This window comes from Merops nubicus, unplaced genomic scaffold (assembly GCF_000691845.1).
Source record: "Merops nubicus isolate BGI_N331 unplaced genomic scaffold, ASM69184v1 scaffold5377, whole genome shotgun sequence".
Taxonomy (NCBI): domain Eukaryota; kingdom Metazoa; phylum Chordata; class Aves; order Coraciiformes; family Meropidae; genus Merops; species Merops nubicus.
The window spans coordinates 165,221-180,742 of NW_008618196.1; the positions used below are offsets into that span (position 1 = coordinate 165,221).

Sequence of the window (15,522 nt, forward strand, 5' to 3'; positions counted from 1 at the left end):
TTTGCCCCAGTGTACAACACCACTAATCAATCCTCTCCTCATCTGTCCCCCCCACAGACCCCTGGAGTAACACTCAGGTCAACATTTCCGATAAGGTCAACTTCTTGGGTATACAGCATCTATGTCTGGCACTAACTTGTCATATAAAAAGACAAGTTTCTTACTGTAGCCTATAGGAAGAGTGCTTGACACAGTTATCATGCTTAACAAGGTCTGATGGTTGGACTTGATGGTCTTGGAAGTCTCTTCCAACCTAAATGATTCTATGATTCTATGAAGATAATGGGGTTTGATGGCTGTCATTGCAGACAGTTGCAGAGTGTCATTGACTACACTGAATTTCATCGGTATTAAAGACTGGTCTTCACAGATGAGATTGTGCAAATAGAGTATTTTAAATAATACATTTGAAATTCACACTCAAATGCTCTTTACGCAAATGTCCAAGTTCAGACACCTCAGATCTGACAATGAGAAAAGCTGCAGTAATACAAAAATGGGGCTTTAAAAATCAGTTTGGCTCTTGTAGTGGACACACATTCTGTCAAAACCAACTTGTGGAAATTCCTAAAATAGGACTAAGAACAAGCCCATTTGTCTTGATAACAAATAATACCCCTAAATTATTTTTCTGATATCAAGGCTGATGGGAGAACAAAAGGTGCCTAGCTGTCATGATGAAAAAGGGTACAAGAAGAAGATAATGAATAGAAACAACCATAAAGACTTGGTCTGAAGTTTGTGTTGGCAGTGGGGTTAATTATCCTTTGACTTAAATTGCAGCTGAAAAAGAAAACACTGGAAGTGTCTGTCTGGGATTATGATAGATTCTCCTCGAATGACTTCCTTGGTGAAGTGAGTATCTTATTTCCTTCTCCCTAACTCTAACTAGCTAAAAAGCTGATTAACTGCATGCTGATATTTGGAGACTGTTCTCTTCCGTGGTATGGTACCTGTGTTAAGTAAAATCTTTTTTACATCACAGTTTTACTGCTGACTTGATAACAAACGATCAGGATTTCTTGCATTCACACACGAAAGATGTCTTCCCTTTATCTCAATGAACTGTGGGCAAGTTCATTTAGGACTCCACACAATGTTACTTCATAGAAAAATAAGGGGTGTTCTTGCTGTTGGTTTTTGGGTCTTGGTGGGGTTTTTTTGTTTGTTTTTTGCTTGTTTTTTTTTTGTTTTGTTTTGTTTTAGCCTGAGATACTAACAGCCTTCTCAGTGACTGAATGGGGAATTCTTATGACTGAAAATCCATCTGCCTTGGTTTTAACATAACATGGGAAGGCTGATCAGTCTTTGTAAATGATAAAAGGATTAAATTCTGCCATCCAGCAGAATTTAGCACATGTACAAGTATCTGCAAGTGGGAGTCATTTATTCTTGCTGATCAAGATCTCATCTTTAACACTACAAAATAGCAATATCATTAGCAAAGTATATTATTGTAATTAATAATAAATGAGATGAGTGATCATGGAAAGAAGCAGACCCTGTCTTTAAAGCAAATAAACAATCTTATGCATATATAATACAGAATTACCAGTAACTATGATGTCAAAAAAATTTGTTAAATGTTAAAAATATTATTACAGAAGAGGATTATGATTAGAAACAGAAGCCCATGAAAATCGACTGCTCATGTACAGAGAAATTCAGAGTATCGTTGCTCATTGTGTTTGAATTTTGAAAAAAAGCCACTCTGTTCAGCTTCAGTTCCCCATTGTGCAACTACAAAACTGAGCAATCAGTGTCAATTTGAACAATTACTAAAATAAATACATAGGAAGCAGCTACATGATTACTTATTTCCTGCATACTGCATCAGTATTCTTGTTGAGTTCAGCATGTTTGTCCAAATGCAGGGTTTTATTGAATATTTACATCATTGTTATTTATGATATTTAGAAAACGGATGCTCCAGTAGCAGCTTCTACAGGAAGATGTAGACATTTACTTTCAGATCTTTTCAACCTCTAGAACTATTTTGTTTATTAAATCATTCAGACTTAAATATGAAAACAGTTCTTCATGGAAAAAAGGAACCAAAAAGACTGTACAGTGTATTTGAGGATGAGGATGTCTAGAGGAATCCAGCACCATAACATCAGTTATGAGATATCCATAATGTATCCTAAGGGCTCACTGAAATAGGTCCTGCTCTACTTGCATGCTTGAGAGGGCAACTGGCACATCATGGTTCACATCCATGGAATGTGGACCCCCCTCTATAAAGCAGAGCCCCTAGGCCACACTGCCTGTTGGGAACAATCCTCAACCATGCTGTCTTCCAACTCTATTCTCAGTGCTATGACTGAAAACCAGACTGGGGGGCATACTACTAAATAGTTAAACTGTTCAGATTAAGTATAGACCTAACTAGAGAGACCAGGTCAAGTTGTATACAATTTATGAAGCTGAAAGAGAAGAAGAAAGAAAGAAGGCTTTTAGCATTCTAGAAACAAGCAGTTGTGAAAAGACTTCCCTATCCCTAAACCTGAAGAGACTTTCTTTTACTTAAGGTCTTCTAATAAACTGACATTGTTCCCCGAGGTAATTGAACACTTTATTTGTCTAGCAGTTTTAAAACTTCCCTACCAGACATTAGTTTTAAGTTTCTCACCTTAGAGCCAAATGCAAGGCTATCTTTGTCCTTTCCTTCATTTAAGACTCTATGATAACTCTTCAGTATTTTGCCTCTCTTGGCCCTCTCAGCTGCAAGACCATTAAGGGAGGAAAGGTCTTTATTGCTCTTTTCTTTTTTTTTTAAAATAAGAATTTCTCAGAACTCCTGCTAGCAATGCAAGTGCCCTGGAGCAGATTTTAGCTACAGTGTGGAGTTTTTTTTAGCCAAGTTACTCATTTCATTTCCACATTGGCTTTGCATCTCCCTTTTTTTTTCCCCCACAGTCTAAATGACATTGAATTCTATTATTTTAGTGAAGCACAAAGGTTTCCCTATGGTTTTTGTTTTTTTGTTACAAATTCTGAATATGTGGATTTTTTAAAAAATCAGCAAGCGCCAGTCTCATATTATTGAAGACTTTATTAAAATCAAATATTAATTTTTTTGCTCCTTTATTAACACTAACAAAAAGGAGAAAATAACACTGCCTGATTCTTCTGTTAGAGTGTGTCTATACAGAGGCAGAATGACTAGATGTCTTTTTAGTCTAGGTTTCAAGTTAGTGCGCACAAGTTACCCCTTGACTATTTAGCCATTTTGGCATGGGGCTATATGTAAGCTCATAGTCTTTACTGAGGTCCTTTCAAGAAGACGTGTTAGTTATCTATATACTAACAACTGTGGGTTTTGGATCACAGCTGGTTTATATCAGGTGACATCAGAGCATGGGCAGAGTGTCAATCTGTCAGTGTACAGCATTACACCCTTCATTTCTTCTGTTTGATTAGAACCTATGGTAACACAACTGTAGATTCTTATGCTGTACACAATCGTTAATGGATCTGATACAGGTAATGTATTGTACTTTGATTTATTTGTAGGTATTGATTGAGTTATCCAGTGTCTCTCAGCTTGATAACACTCCTCGGTGGTACCCTCTGAAAGAACAGAATGAAAACCTTGACCATGGGAAATCTCATTCTGGACAGAGTAGCCAGCAATCTCCAAAACCATCTGTCATCAAGAGCAGAAGTCATGGAATCTTCCCAGACCCCTCCAAGGGTAGGAATGAATTGGTGTACCCAGTATGAAATGTTTTCCCAGATGATGGGAAAAACTTTGCTGTGTGTAATTTGTAATAGAAAAATAAAGTTACTGTTATGAAGTTTGTATACACTTGTATTAAAAATGTATTTATCTTTGTGATTAATTCTTTGGAACCAAGGCTTAATATGGCTCACTCAGTGACAGCCAGCTTATTAACTAATTGTGTCCTTAAAGCAGGAGTTTACAAGCTGGATGTGCTTTCCACATCTACTATGGACTCTGCGCCCTTTTCATTTTTCTGGTAGCCTTGGCCAAATTCAATACATATTTAGCTTTCTATTTTTCATGTTCCTTAAATATCTGAAGGCATTTTATCTTTTGGAAATGTCACATTAATATTTTATAGAATAACAATTGTGCTACAATAATAATGCATATGCATTTCCAGTCAATGGTAATGGGTTGTAGCATATCTCAATTGTATTGGAAATCAGTGGAGGTGATACAGTACAATTATCTACTATTTACAAAAGCAGAATTGATCCCAGTGTCTCCTGCTCCAAGAAATTCATCTCTACCTTTTTTTTTTTTTTTTTAACTAAGTAGTCAGTGGCCAGTTGCTCACTTAAAACACAGTATACGTCCCCTGAAAGCAAAAATCCATCCCAAATAGCATCCAGATGAGAACCTCAGAGTGACTCTGCTCCATCTTCTGTATATTTGTCTTTGTAATGTTTTGCTAGGGACTAGTATATATATAAGATCTGTATCTATATTAGAAGTTAGTATAGAAACTATTTTAAATTGGGCCGTGACCAAGGCATTCATCAGAATTGCTTAGCCTGCATTAGCTAAGTAAGTATTTGGTACTGGTGTAAATGATGCTAGTTAGTCTCTACGTACTGAAGAAGTTGCAAGTGGAAAACAAATTCGTTTTTTAGGCTACCGCATCATTCCACCAGTGTGATCCAGCACAGGAGGCATAATTCAGAGGTGACAGAGACACAATTGTAAATTAATTATTCCCTAGATGCGGGAACAGTGGGGAAGTAGAAAATGGTGCTTCATAAGAGTTTCCTAATCATGATACATCCTGAGGCTTTGAATGGCATTGCACAGCTTAATCTTTATTCTTTGTTCTGGAATGCAACCAGAAAGGCCAGTCAAGAGAAAGAAAATGAAATTGTTGGTTTGTTTTTAATAAATACAACAGTTGTGCTTCTTCATTTTCTTGGTAGATATGCAGGTGCCCACCATTGAGAAATCCCACAGCAGTCCAGGGAGCTCCAAATCTTCCTCTGAAGGACATCTGCGCTCTCATGGTCCGTCTCGCAGCCAAAGCAAAACCAGCGTCACTCAGACTCACCTGGAAGACGCTGGGGCAGCCATCGCCGCTGCTGAAGCAGCTGTCCAACAGCTTCGCCTTCAACCAAGTAAAAGACGCAAATAAATTCCTCAGCATGGCAGCTTAATGTTCATCTGTTGCCTTTTTCCCTGCTGTCCTCCCCTTTATGGCTATTTTTTTTCTGTTCTCGGCACACTGTGCTCACTTTGTTCAACGTCTTTCTTTGTGTGCCTGTGTGTGAATACATGTAATTACAATATACTCTTGTATTTAGAAATCTTTAATTTATTTATTTATTTTCATTTATATAGACTGCAGTGAAACTGGCTGTTTCTCCATCAGTCCCTTCACTCATGGTTCATGATGTTCCATGTTTGTGCATGACTCACAGAGAATTCCATTGTGTGGTGGTGTTTTGATGTCTCTAAATGACTACCGATGAAATAATCAAACCCTGCAGAGGTGTGGCTGCCAGCTTAAGTTGCACACACTGAGTACTGAGAGCACATTAACAACTATATCTGTCTATAAGTAGGAATCAGGAAGGGCAGTAGTATATACACAGAAGAAGATTTAAAGAAAAGTTTTTAGCTGCATGGCTGAGATTTCTATTTTTGAAACATGACTGTAAATATCTTTTTTAACAGAAATATAAGACAACCCTCGTAGTATCTCAGATAAAATAATGTTAGTGATGAGCAGAAAAGCAATATGCAAAAACATTAAACATATGAAATGCAAAGTCATTGAAGACACAAAGCCATTTACAACATAAGATTACAGCAGCTCTATCAAGTTAGTGAAGTCAAAGGGAATTGAGAGCAAAGTCTGTTATCATAATCAGTTTAATTTTTCTAGTAATTTTTGTTCCATGGATTGGTTAAGAGTCCAGATAGTATTCATCTAACAACTTAAAATAAATTTTCCAGTAAAAAGATTGGCTCTCCAGAGTATATGCTTCAGCCCAGTATCTGATTGCTAGTTGAGGGTTTAGTTGATGGCAAAGTAAAACTCTCTGACTGTGGAATCATTGTGTTTGTCTTCAGGATTTGTTGATACTCCATAAATTTTCCATGGTATAATGCAAAAACTGAGGAAAAATTATTTCCCTTGTCTTCACTGTCATTAATAAAGAAACAGCCAGTTTTAATACTCTTTAATGCTGTGCATGTGGTGTCTCTTTGGTGTTTGAAAACACTACTTACTTAAATACAGAAAAAAAAACACTTCTGTTTGCATGAATAACATTTAAGCTGGTTCCATCTGAGGATACATACTCTGGGTTTCCATTTCACCCACACTGCCACAGCAGCACATAAAAGCGGTCAGTCTAATCATGCCAGGAAGCAGCACAGACACAGCATAGCAGGAGTCCTCCCTATTCAAAGAACTCAGTCTGACAATCTGCCTCCACCAGCCAATGACAACAAAGACCAAAGCCAACTAGCCCTCAGGAAAGTGATGTCAGATGGACCAGTCAAGCCTGAAGGAGGTGAGCAGAAAGACATGGTTAAGAAGCCAACCACATCCCAAATACTTCTTGCCATGTCTACTAATTTATTGTGATATTAAATTATTTATTTTCCCCTCCATTAAGTGCTGTAAATGTTAACATGAATCAAGAACTCTGCTTGATTGTTCCACATCAGCACATAAATCCATAATGAAAAACTGTGCTAAGAAACATTACAAAACAACACACATGCACTTCCATTCCACTGGCTTAGACTTCTGTTGAAAAATGGTTCAGCTTTGCTCATGTTACCTAATAAAAAGCATGCATCCAAACTGGTCTGCTTAAGCATGGTTGAATTTTTCTTGTACATGACAAAAACCTAATTGAATATTTTTGTTTCTGGAATTCTAATTAGGATTTTAACAAATTCTTCTTCTTCTCCCAGCATAGTTGTTGTATCAGAAGTCAGTAGCGTAGATATTTTTTCAAGCCACCAGTGGGAAGGAAAAGGATTTTTATCCATGTGCAGTTCAGTCTCTTGATAACTTTCCTGTCAGCCTCTTAAAAATCTGTTTTCTACCTGTACGCACCTGTACATCAAGCCTAAGTACCACATATCATCAGTTTCTCTCCTCATCACAAATAAAGAGCCAGAGTCTCAATTGGTCCTAAATTGCACTGCTCTTTTGACTTCTGGAGCATTTTGTTTATTTTCATGGAATCTGAGGGATGACCCAAATAAACTTACAGACTGGAATCCCAGATCTTCTCTTGTGCTGGACTCCCTTCCCAAGCTCTCATGATTCATTGAAGTTTTTCTGTCAACACCATTGCACAACGTGGACAACACAATCTGGCTGAGAAGGTTGCAGGAGAGAAAAAGGGAATGATACATCAAACAAATCCCTAAAAACAATGAGTCATTAAAAGAACTAGTTTGATGTTAAAACATTTATTAACAAGGGCAAAATTAACAAATAATTTGAAACATTTTATTTGGAAATAATAAATTGTTTCTTACAAGAAACACTTTAAACACTCTTCCATAGATATACATATCTACACACATGCATGTGCCTGTCCACACTCCTGTTGTCTTACTCTAAGCTCAACTCCAGACACTTAGTTCAGGATGAGGCCAGAGAGTATCATGGTACTATTTCAGGCATCATGATGGAAAGGCCCACCATATTCCTGGGTTGTACGACATGGAAATATGAATAACTCATTATCTTTTGAGGTGTCCTGTCTGTAGAGATTTAGCATAAAGTCCTATGATGTCACTCCACACAGACAAGCAATGCTAAAACCTTTTTGCCTGTGGTTTAAGGTTGAGTCAAGGTTTACATAAACTTTTATGATAAGGAAATAGCTAGTGTGTTGGCTTCAAGTACCCTTGCCACTGAGTTGTTGTGCTAGCTTCTTTTAAAATTGCAAAAAAGGATATGTATTGCTATGCTGAGTATGCTCAGCAATGTTAGAAACATCTTAGAGACTTATGGGAATAAGAGTCTGCATTAGTATCATTAATATATAAGTGAGATTAGACTTGCTGTGAAGAGACAGTACATTTGTCTTTTTGCTTCTGGCAAATATATGCAATGCATGGCCATCTACACAAAGTTTACAAGTCTAGCTCCAGATCTGTGAGAATTTTTGGCTTCTTCATATTGTACCAAACTAGTTTATCTTAGTTTATCCGTATGAGGTAGGGCAATAATTACAATTTTGAGATTAATGTGTTTCGGCAGGAACAAAAAGCAAGATTAGTTAATTGCAGTTTTGTGGAGTATGTAAGTAAAACCTGAAGAGATTATGACCTTGAATAGAAAAAGCACAAAAGACACTCATAAGAGCTTTTAATTTATGGGGTTCTTTGTGGGAGGAAGAGATGATGAATGAAGGAGACTTTCCCTGCAGTTAAAAAATTTTAAAAGTTGAGAGTATTGTTGAGAATAAATATTAGGGCATCATCAGTTTGCAAGTCTGTCCCTATAGGGATGCTGCATGGTTATCACGCTGACCCCCATTACAACCTACTTTATTGGCACCTGGCAAAGTACTCATTATAAACTGGTTTTATGGACTGGAACAATCATCTTGACAAGTTAGTAATTTATGGTCTCTAAGTCTCAAAGCCCTTTATTAAAGAAGCCATTACAGAAAACCCAGATTATTATTTTTTTTTTTTTTACCACAGCTATTTTTCTGTGAATTTATGAGAAGAGCACCATTTAGAAAAACTGGTGGTAGTAATCTAACAAGATTTCCACAAGGGTGATGGGAAAAATTCTATGCTGTGAGTGATCATCAGTTCTCTACCTAAGAGACCATTTATAGAGAGTTTTGTCCTTTGGCCTAGTCTCTCAATACATTTTTTTAATTTTTTTTTTCCCCCCATGAATTGAATAAAAAAAATACAAACAAACAACTAAACAAGACCCCTCAGTCATTCTTAGAATGCCTCAGAAACATTTTTCTCTACTTCTGACTGCTAGGACTCCTAGGACCTTTTCTATCAGATGTATTTTGTCAGTTATTAGTTGTATGTCTGATAAGAATTAAAAAGGTAATCATAAGCAAAACCAGTATTCATGGTGTACATGTTATATTTTGTGAATGCAGAGGACTTGCATCAGTATAAGTTTATTGCACTGACCTATTTGTGCATTCATTTTAAACAGTAAAAAATATATTTCAGTAAATCTGCTTGAAAATTAAAGTGAAGCTACAACAGAAAACATTGGTCCTTGTTCAGCACCTTTGTAAAATCCAATATTCAACTACAGCATTTAATTAAAAATAAACCCTGATGTATAATTTCCTTGTTGCCTGTGAGAGATAAGAGTGTGATCTGCAAAGAAACCAATTACACAATACATGTTCCCATCACACTCTTCAGAGAGGAACAATAACATTTCAGAGGCAACCCTTTGAAGGCACAAGTTGCAAGGGACCCAAACCAGAGGGAGAGAGCAGTGCCTAAGTTTAAGTTAAATTTATTTCATTTTTGTGAAAAATCAGAATCATTGCCAATTATACATTCACATAAAATTAAGCACATTCAACATAACTCTGAGCTTATCCAGAAGATGAGTCAGTTTTAGAGATAGTGTAAATCGGTCCACATCCTTTGAAGTTAGTAATTTATCCCATTTTGTGAAATTTTCTTGGTAGGCCACTTACAGTTTAAATATGATAAATTATTTTAGAGTTCAGATATTTGAACAGTTAGAGGTATTCTAATGGTAATTACCAGTTTTCTGGATATATGCATATAAAACAGTAGGTGCATCTGCTATATAATTAGTTATTTTTTTTTCTGAAAAATACCTTTTCAAAGCCAGTTGATAATAAACTACATACTTTAGTTTCAATATCTTCCAATAAACTGAATAAGGAAGACAAGGAACAGCAAAATTTCCCTTCAGCATCCATGTGAAGTAGAAAGGTGCACCCGTTCTGCCTCAGAATACAAAGTGTAGTTTCCAGTGAAATAAGAAGTTCAGAGCATAAAAAATAAAATAAAATTAAAAAACAACAACAACAACAACAAAATAAAACGACCAAGAAGATAGTGGTCACAATGTAGTCACCATTTATCTACGTAACTTGTCAGTTTTTAAAGTATACAGTTTTATAGTGAGCTTTGGTATCTACATAGGTGTAGCTTAATGGGTAAAATTCAATTAGTTTATCCTTATTTGCAGAGAAAGCTTTGCCAGTTTTTCCCCAAAAGGTACAATGATTGTACAGTGAAATAATAAGGCCTTTATTACATCAGAACACTGAATGGTGAACAACAGAAAAAAATATTTTATCACTTAAGAAGAGAATTTCTAGAAAATTATTTAGATTCTTCCTAGGATCTTTGGAGAACAGTAAATTAATATTTAAATAGCTCAGGAGGTGATTTGAAGCCTGAATACGGTTGTAGTCCTATGCATTTTTCCATCCTTTCAAAGAGACACACATGAGAGAGAAGCTACATGTCAATACACTGTTGCTTGAACATCATATGATGATCAGTGACATATGCACTTCCTCTTTTATTTGGCACACGTTAAAAAAAAAAAAAAACAACCAAACAATCAAACAAGGAGAAGAGCCAGGGGAAAAGCACTGCTATATTGTTTACCTGGATTAGTTAGCAAAAATTAAAGATCTAGAGAAAATATGCATTTCAGTCAAAGGTCCAAACATACCTGTTAAATTACCATTTAAGGTAATGCAAACAATGTATTTCTACAGCAATTTCTGTCTATTTTTCCTATATATTTTTCCTCAGTAATAAAAAGGTTTTTTTTTCAATCCCAAATCTCTGGGAATTTGAAATAACATTTTCTGAAAACCTCCCAATGTAATAATTGTGACACAAAAGCTTTTCTGAGATATCCTAAGAGGAAACTATTTTCCAAACAGCTCTATGTCAAATGATTGTACTGGCCAGAAGGAGGTCTGCCATCAGAGCTGATACTGTTAGCTAGAATATCTGAAGTAGATAAACTGCATCAGCATTTTCACAATTGAGCCTGTTAATTTACACCTCTCAAAGACCTCTGGTTTAAAACACTTAAGTTAAAAAGGCAGCATACCTGCTTTTAACGCCATTGGTCTGACAACTTTGACAAAAGTTCACATAATTGTCAACATCACAGGTTAAAGCTACACAGAAATGTGGTGTGATGCATGTACCAAGGTATTGCTAGCACTTTAAAACCCATGATACAGGTCTGAACCAGCACTGCATAATTTCTAGCCACTTAGGTGTAACAAATTAAAGTCAACAGGAAATTTCCTTGTCACTAAGTTCTATTTACTGGCATTAGCAACCATGTGGGGTGAAAGGAAATTGATTCCTAGGTTCTATAAATCTTTTGAATTGGCTATGATTGTGGATTTAACTATCTGATTATTTAGGGTCCCATTAGGTCTATACCCATTTTCACACTTTTAATAGGCACTGCCATGTTTTGATTTCCTACAATAATTTAGGATTTTTCCTTCACACTTTATAAAATTTACTGCCCAAAGCTGTTTTATGCCTAGCTTCACTAGTCTTAATTTCTAAGTTAAATGGGCCTTCATATTGCTACAAATAACCTGTTTTGAAAAATCATTATCAAAACAAGAACAGTTTGTCCCTACTCTCTGCAGATAGCAGTAATCTAAGGCTGTCTTTTCAGTCTTGTTTCAGTCTAATAGCTGGCACAATTTGCTTTGGCTATTCCTGCTATTTACTCTTCCACTATTTTAAGATGACATGTAATTTCGGGAGATTGCTCAGATTCTTCATTTGATAACTCTTGTTTCAAAAATCTATTAGATGGTAGCCTAACCCTACAGAGCACATAAAAGAAAATTATTTCATGAGAATTGCTTTTCTGGTTAAAGAAATGCCATCACCACAGTTTAAGATAAGTGGTGTTCTGCCATTAATCACTTCAAATGGTAAATTGCTCTGTAAAGAGCTGTGTTGAAATTTCACAAAATATCACTGCTCAGTGTGCAGTCAAAGCTGTGTCTAATACACAAATGTGACCGAAATGGGTGAGACCATGGTCTAAAGTTCTGTTCAATATGAGGGAAAATGAGGAAAAGAAACTATCAGAATTTACCTGAGATATATGCTTTGATCACTAGTTATTTATGTATCCTCATTCTGTTGCCAATTCACAAAAGATGCAATTAGCAGCTCTGACAGCAAGGTTTTTCACTGCAGACTTTACAGAACAAGTCTGACCAGCACTTGCTTTTAGTGCTAGCAAACCCTTTATAAAAATGAACAAACTGGCATTTGGGGGCAGTTTGAAGTTGGAGCACTTGAAACACAAAGCGACTCAGTGGAGAGTAGACAAGCCTCTGCCAGAAGATGCTGTGTGTGACATGCCCAGTCTGTCTGCCAGCAGGTAACTCTTCAAAGCAGATCCACGATTTCACCTGCTCCCATGGGTTTCCATCTCTTTGAGAAGACCCAGCATGATGCTATCAGCCCTTTTTGTCACTGAGGATTTCTCACAAGACTGCCAGTTGCAAATAACTTTTTAAAGTAAATTAGAGGCAAATTATCAGATCTGAATCCTGAGTGTATACTCAAAAGCATTTTTCTTTCCTTCAGGTTGTTTTACAAATAGAATTGTCTTTCCCAATGTGTTTTGATAGTTGTATTTCCACTTCTAGATAGATACCTGAAAAGAGGAACATCTAAAATTTAACCCCCAGGAGTAAATTGTGAGTCTATATTTTTTTTCTCTACAGGAATCACAGAATAGCATAGTCCCATTTTTCAAATTTAATTTAAAAAAAAAAAAAAAAGTCCATCCACTGTAGAAAAATGGCTGGAGTGGCTGACAGTGCTGAATTGCTTGCATTTTGCTAATTTCTAATTTGACAATTCATGACTATAGGTCTTGTGTGAATTATCTATCTCCTCTATGTTAGGTTTTTAAAAAGCATCTTCACTTGTAAAAACAGACTTTTCTGAAAGATTAGGTGAAATAGTGTGGCTTCAGTTCTTTTGATTCTTATTGATTTTAATACGTTTTCTTCGTACTAAGGAATGATTTACATGTTTTCCTTGATTAAGAAACTTGATATTGTAATTGGGTCCATAAACCAAAGCATAAGCAAAATAATATTTTTTTTTTTTCACTACAGATGCATTCAGCTAACATAATAATAATAATTTAAAAACTGAAAACAACAAAAAATGAAACTAAAAGGCGAGGTCAGTGCTAGCCTAAATTTTCTTGAATCAGAAATTCTTTTCCAAGAAGGCATAAGAGAATATGTGGTCAAATATCATTCTGTTGAAGGAAAAGTTGTTTGTTTGCTTGTTTGTTTTTCTGTAAACAATGCAGAGTACTAAAGATATCTGTGTAAACATTACCATTCTTTTCTTGTGAAATGCTGATCCAACACCCAGTATAACACTATGGTCTATTTTCTTAGATTCTGAAAGAATTCCTGTATGCAGCTGAGAACCCCCACAACTCATTTAATTATTATTCACTAGAATGGTTAAACTGAAACTTCTGCTCATTCCAGCATGTACAACAGACAGTGAAACAATGTAACTCAAATAAAGCATGAACACCACATTGTTAGCTGCTAAATATGACATAGTTACCCATCAACACACCTGCCAAATAGAGAACATTTCATCTCTTTGGGGAAACTACCTGCTAAAATAGGATTAGTAGATCAAGATGAAATCAAGCTACAACAATAGCTGTGTCTAATAGGAAATTCAGTACACTATTTCAGAGGAAGCAGTTCATATTTGGGCTTTAAACTTTCATTTCACATTTCTATTCTTTGTAGTCCCATAGCTAGACAACCCAGACATCATGGAAGTTGCAATCCTTAAAATGTACCAAGCACCTAATAAACTACATAAATAGTTAATGGAGAAAGGGCTAGAGATGGAAGGGGTATCTCCTTTCTCCCAGAAAGAGCCCAAGTGATGATGTAAGGTAATGATCTTCAGTTAAGCTTAGTCTCGTCCATCTGCTGAGATCTGAAGAGTCCTTTCTTCTAAAAAATGAAAGATTGCTTCATCATATATAATTGTCATCAAGACCTTGCATATGAGAAGTTTTTGTTGGTTTTTTTTTTTTTCCTTAAGAACCAGGAAATAACTTGGAAAAAAAAAAACCAAACAAAAAAGACAAGGGTACTTAATATTTGAATGCTGACAATTGCCTTTGCCCAAGTTCCCATTCAGATAAATGCTATACATTGAAGTACAGCAAGACTACACCGTGTATTATCAGGCACCTCTGTAATACCAGAAGAGAATATCCAGTCTTTGGACCAGAGTGAATCTGTGTGAAATTATTAAACTCTCTACAGAAGAAGGCACCTCCTGCCAGAACTTTGATGTCAAAATTTGAGAACTTAGGCATTTTCTAATGTAGGCAACTGTAATCAGAAGCTCTGTAACTCAGATATTAACCTGCTCTAATCTCACTCTACTTACTTGTCCTTTATGTGGATGGGAACCCAACTGGCCAAGCAAGGTGGCAATTGCTCTGACACTTACAGGGCTTCACAGACTTGACATAGGCTAGTAAGACTAAAGGAGTACCACAGTGAACTCAGACTTTCTTGTTAAAGTTCCTAAGACAACATTTGCATTTATTCAAAGAGAAAGAGTAAGAGTGTAAATCAGTGTACAAACTAGTCCTCTGCACATGAGAGCAGGGAACAAGTTCTAACTCACAACCTAGAGTTCAAACCTAACCATGGTTATTCTAACTCCCAGACAAAATACTGCCTTGCAGCAGGTGTCACCATGTCTTCCACACTTGAAAGTTTCCTATATAACCAGCAGTGGAAGCTTAGACATCTAGATTTATCCGTAAAAATACAGAGAAAACATGGGTTTCTCATTTTATGGAGGAGTTCTCTGTATCCAGATTCTTAATTTGTCACAAAACCAGCTGTAGATATATTTGTGGATTTAATATCTTGTTGCAAACTGATACTGTAGTTCTTTACTATCCTATAGCAGACAGGAAAAAAAGAAAAAGATAAAACTGAAATTCAGAATTTTAAAACTGCAGTCATGAGTCAGGAAGAGATCTTATCGGTAAAAATGTTAATATAGAAAAATATGTGAATTAGTGAAAACAGTAGAGAAACTAAAAATACAGCATACTCAATGTATCATCAGGATACATCTGTTTCAAAAGAACTATGTTTTGATTATAAATAGATGTAACAAAACTTCTGAACCATTTATAAAGTCTTAATTCAAGTGTTTCTGGCTTCAACTAAATTCTAGGTTCTTACTGGTTTTAAAAATCCACCAGAAAAGATATAGCAAATTGCTTCAAGCACTGGCTTTTACAGCAAAGTCAATAAAAATAAGAGCCCAGATATGAACCACTTTTCTAGCCAGATATATATTAGTAAAAGTGTATGCTACACTAAGCAAATTCATGCCTAAGGGAAGGACTAAAAATGCTTCTTTGTGCTGTCACAATACTGTCTTGGCTTCCAGGAGTTTTGAGGATGTGTGGGATTCTGTATTGT

At 36.0% G+C, this 15,522-nt stretch overlaps 1 protein-coding gene across 1 annotated transcript in view; it reads left to right on the plus strand.

Moving 5' to 3' along the window:
- Window positions 1–15,522, plus strand: part of LOC103775881 (protein piccolo-like) — a gene marked incomplete at both ends in the record, with an annotated part of 145,877 nt that overhangs the window by 124,646 nt on the left and 5,709 nt on the right. The window contains 4 exon segments of the mRNA XM_008943354.1: window positions 784–855; window positions 3,517–3,697; window positions 4,921–5,115; window positions 6,337–6,519. Of these exon segments, the coding sequence (XP_008941602.1) occupies window positions 784–855; window positions 3,517–3,697; window positions 4,921–5,115; window positions 6,337–6,519 (631 nt within the window).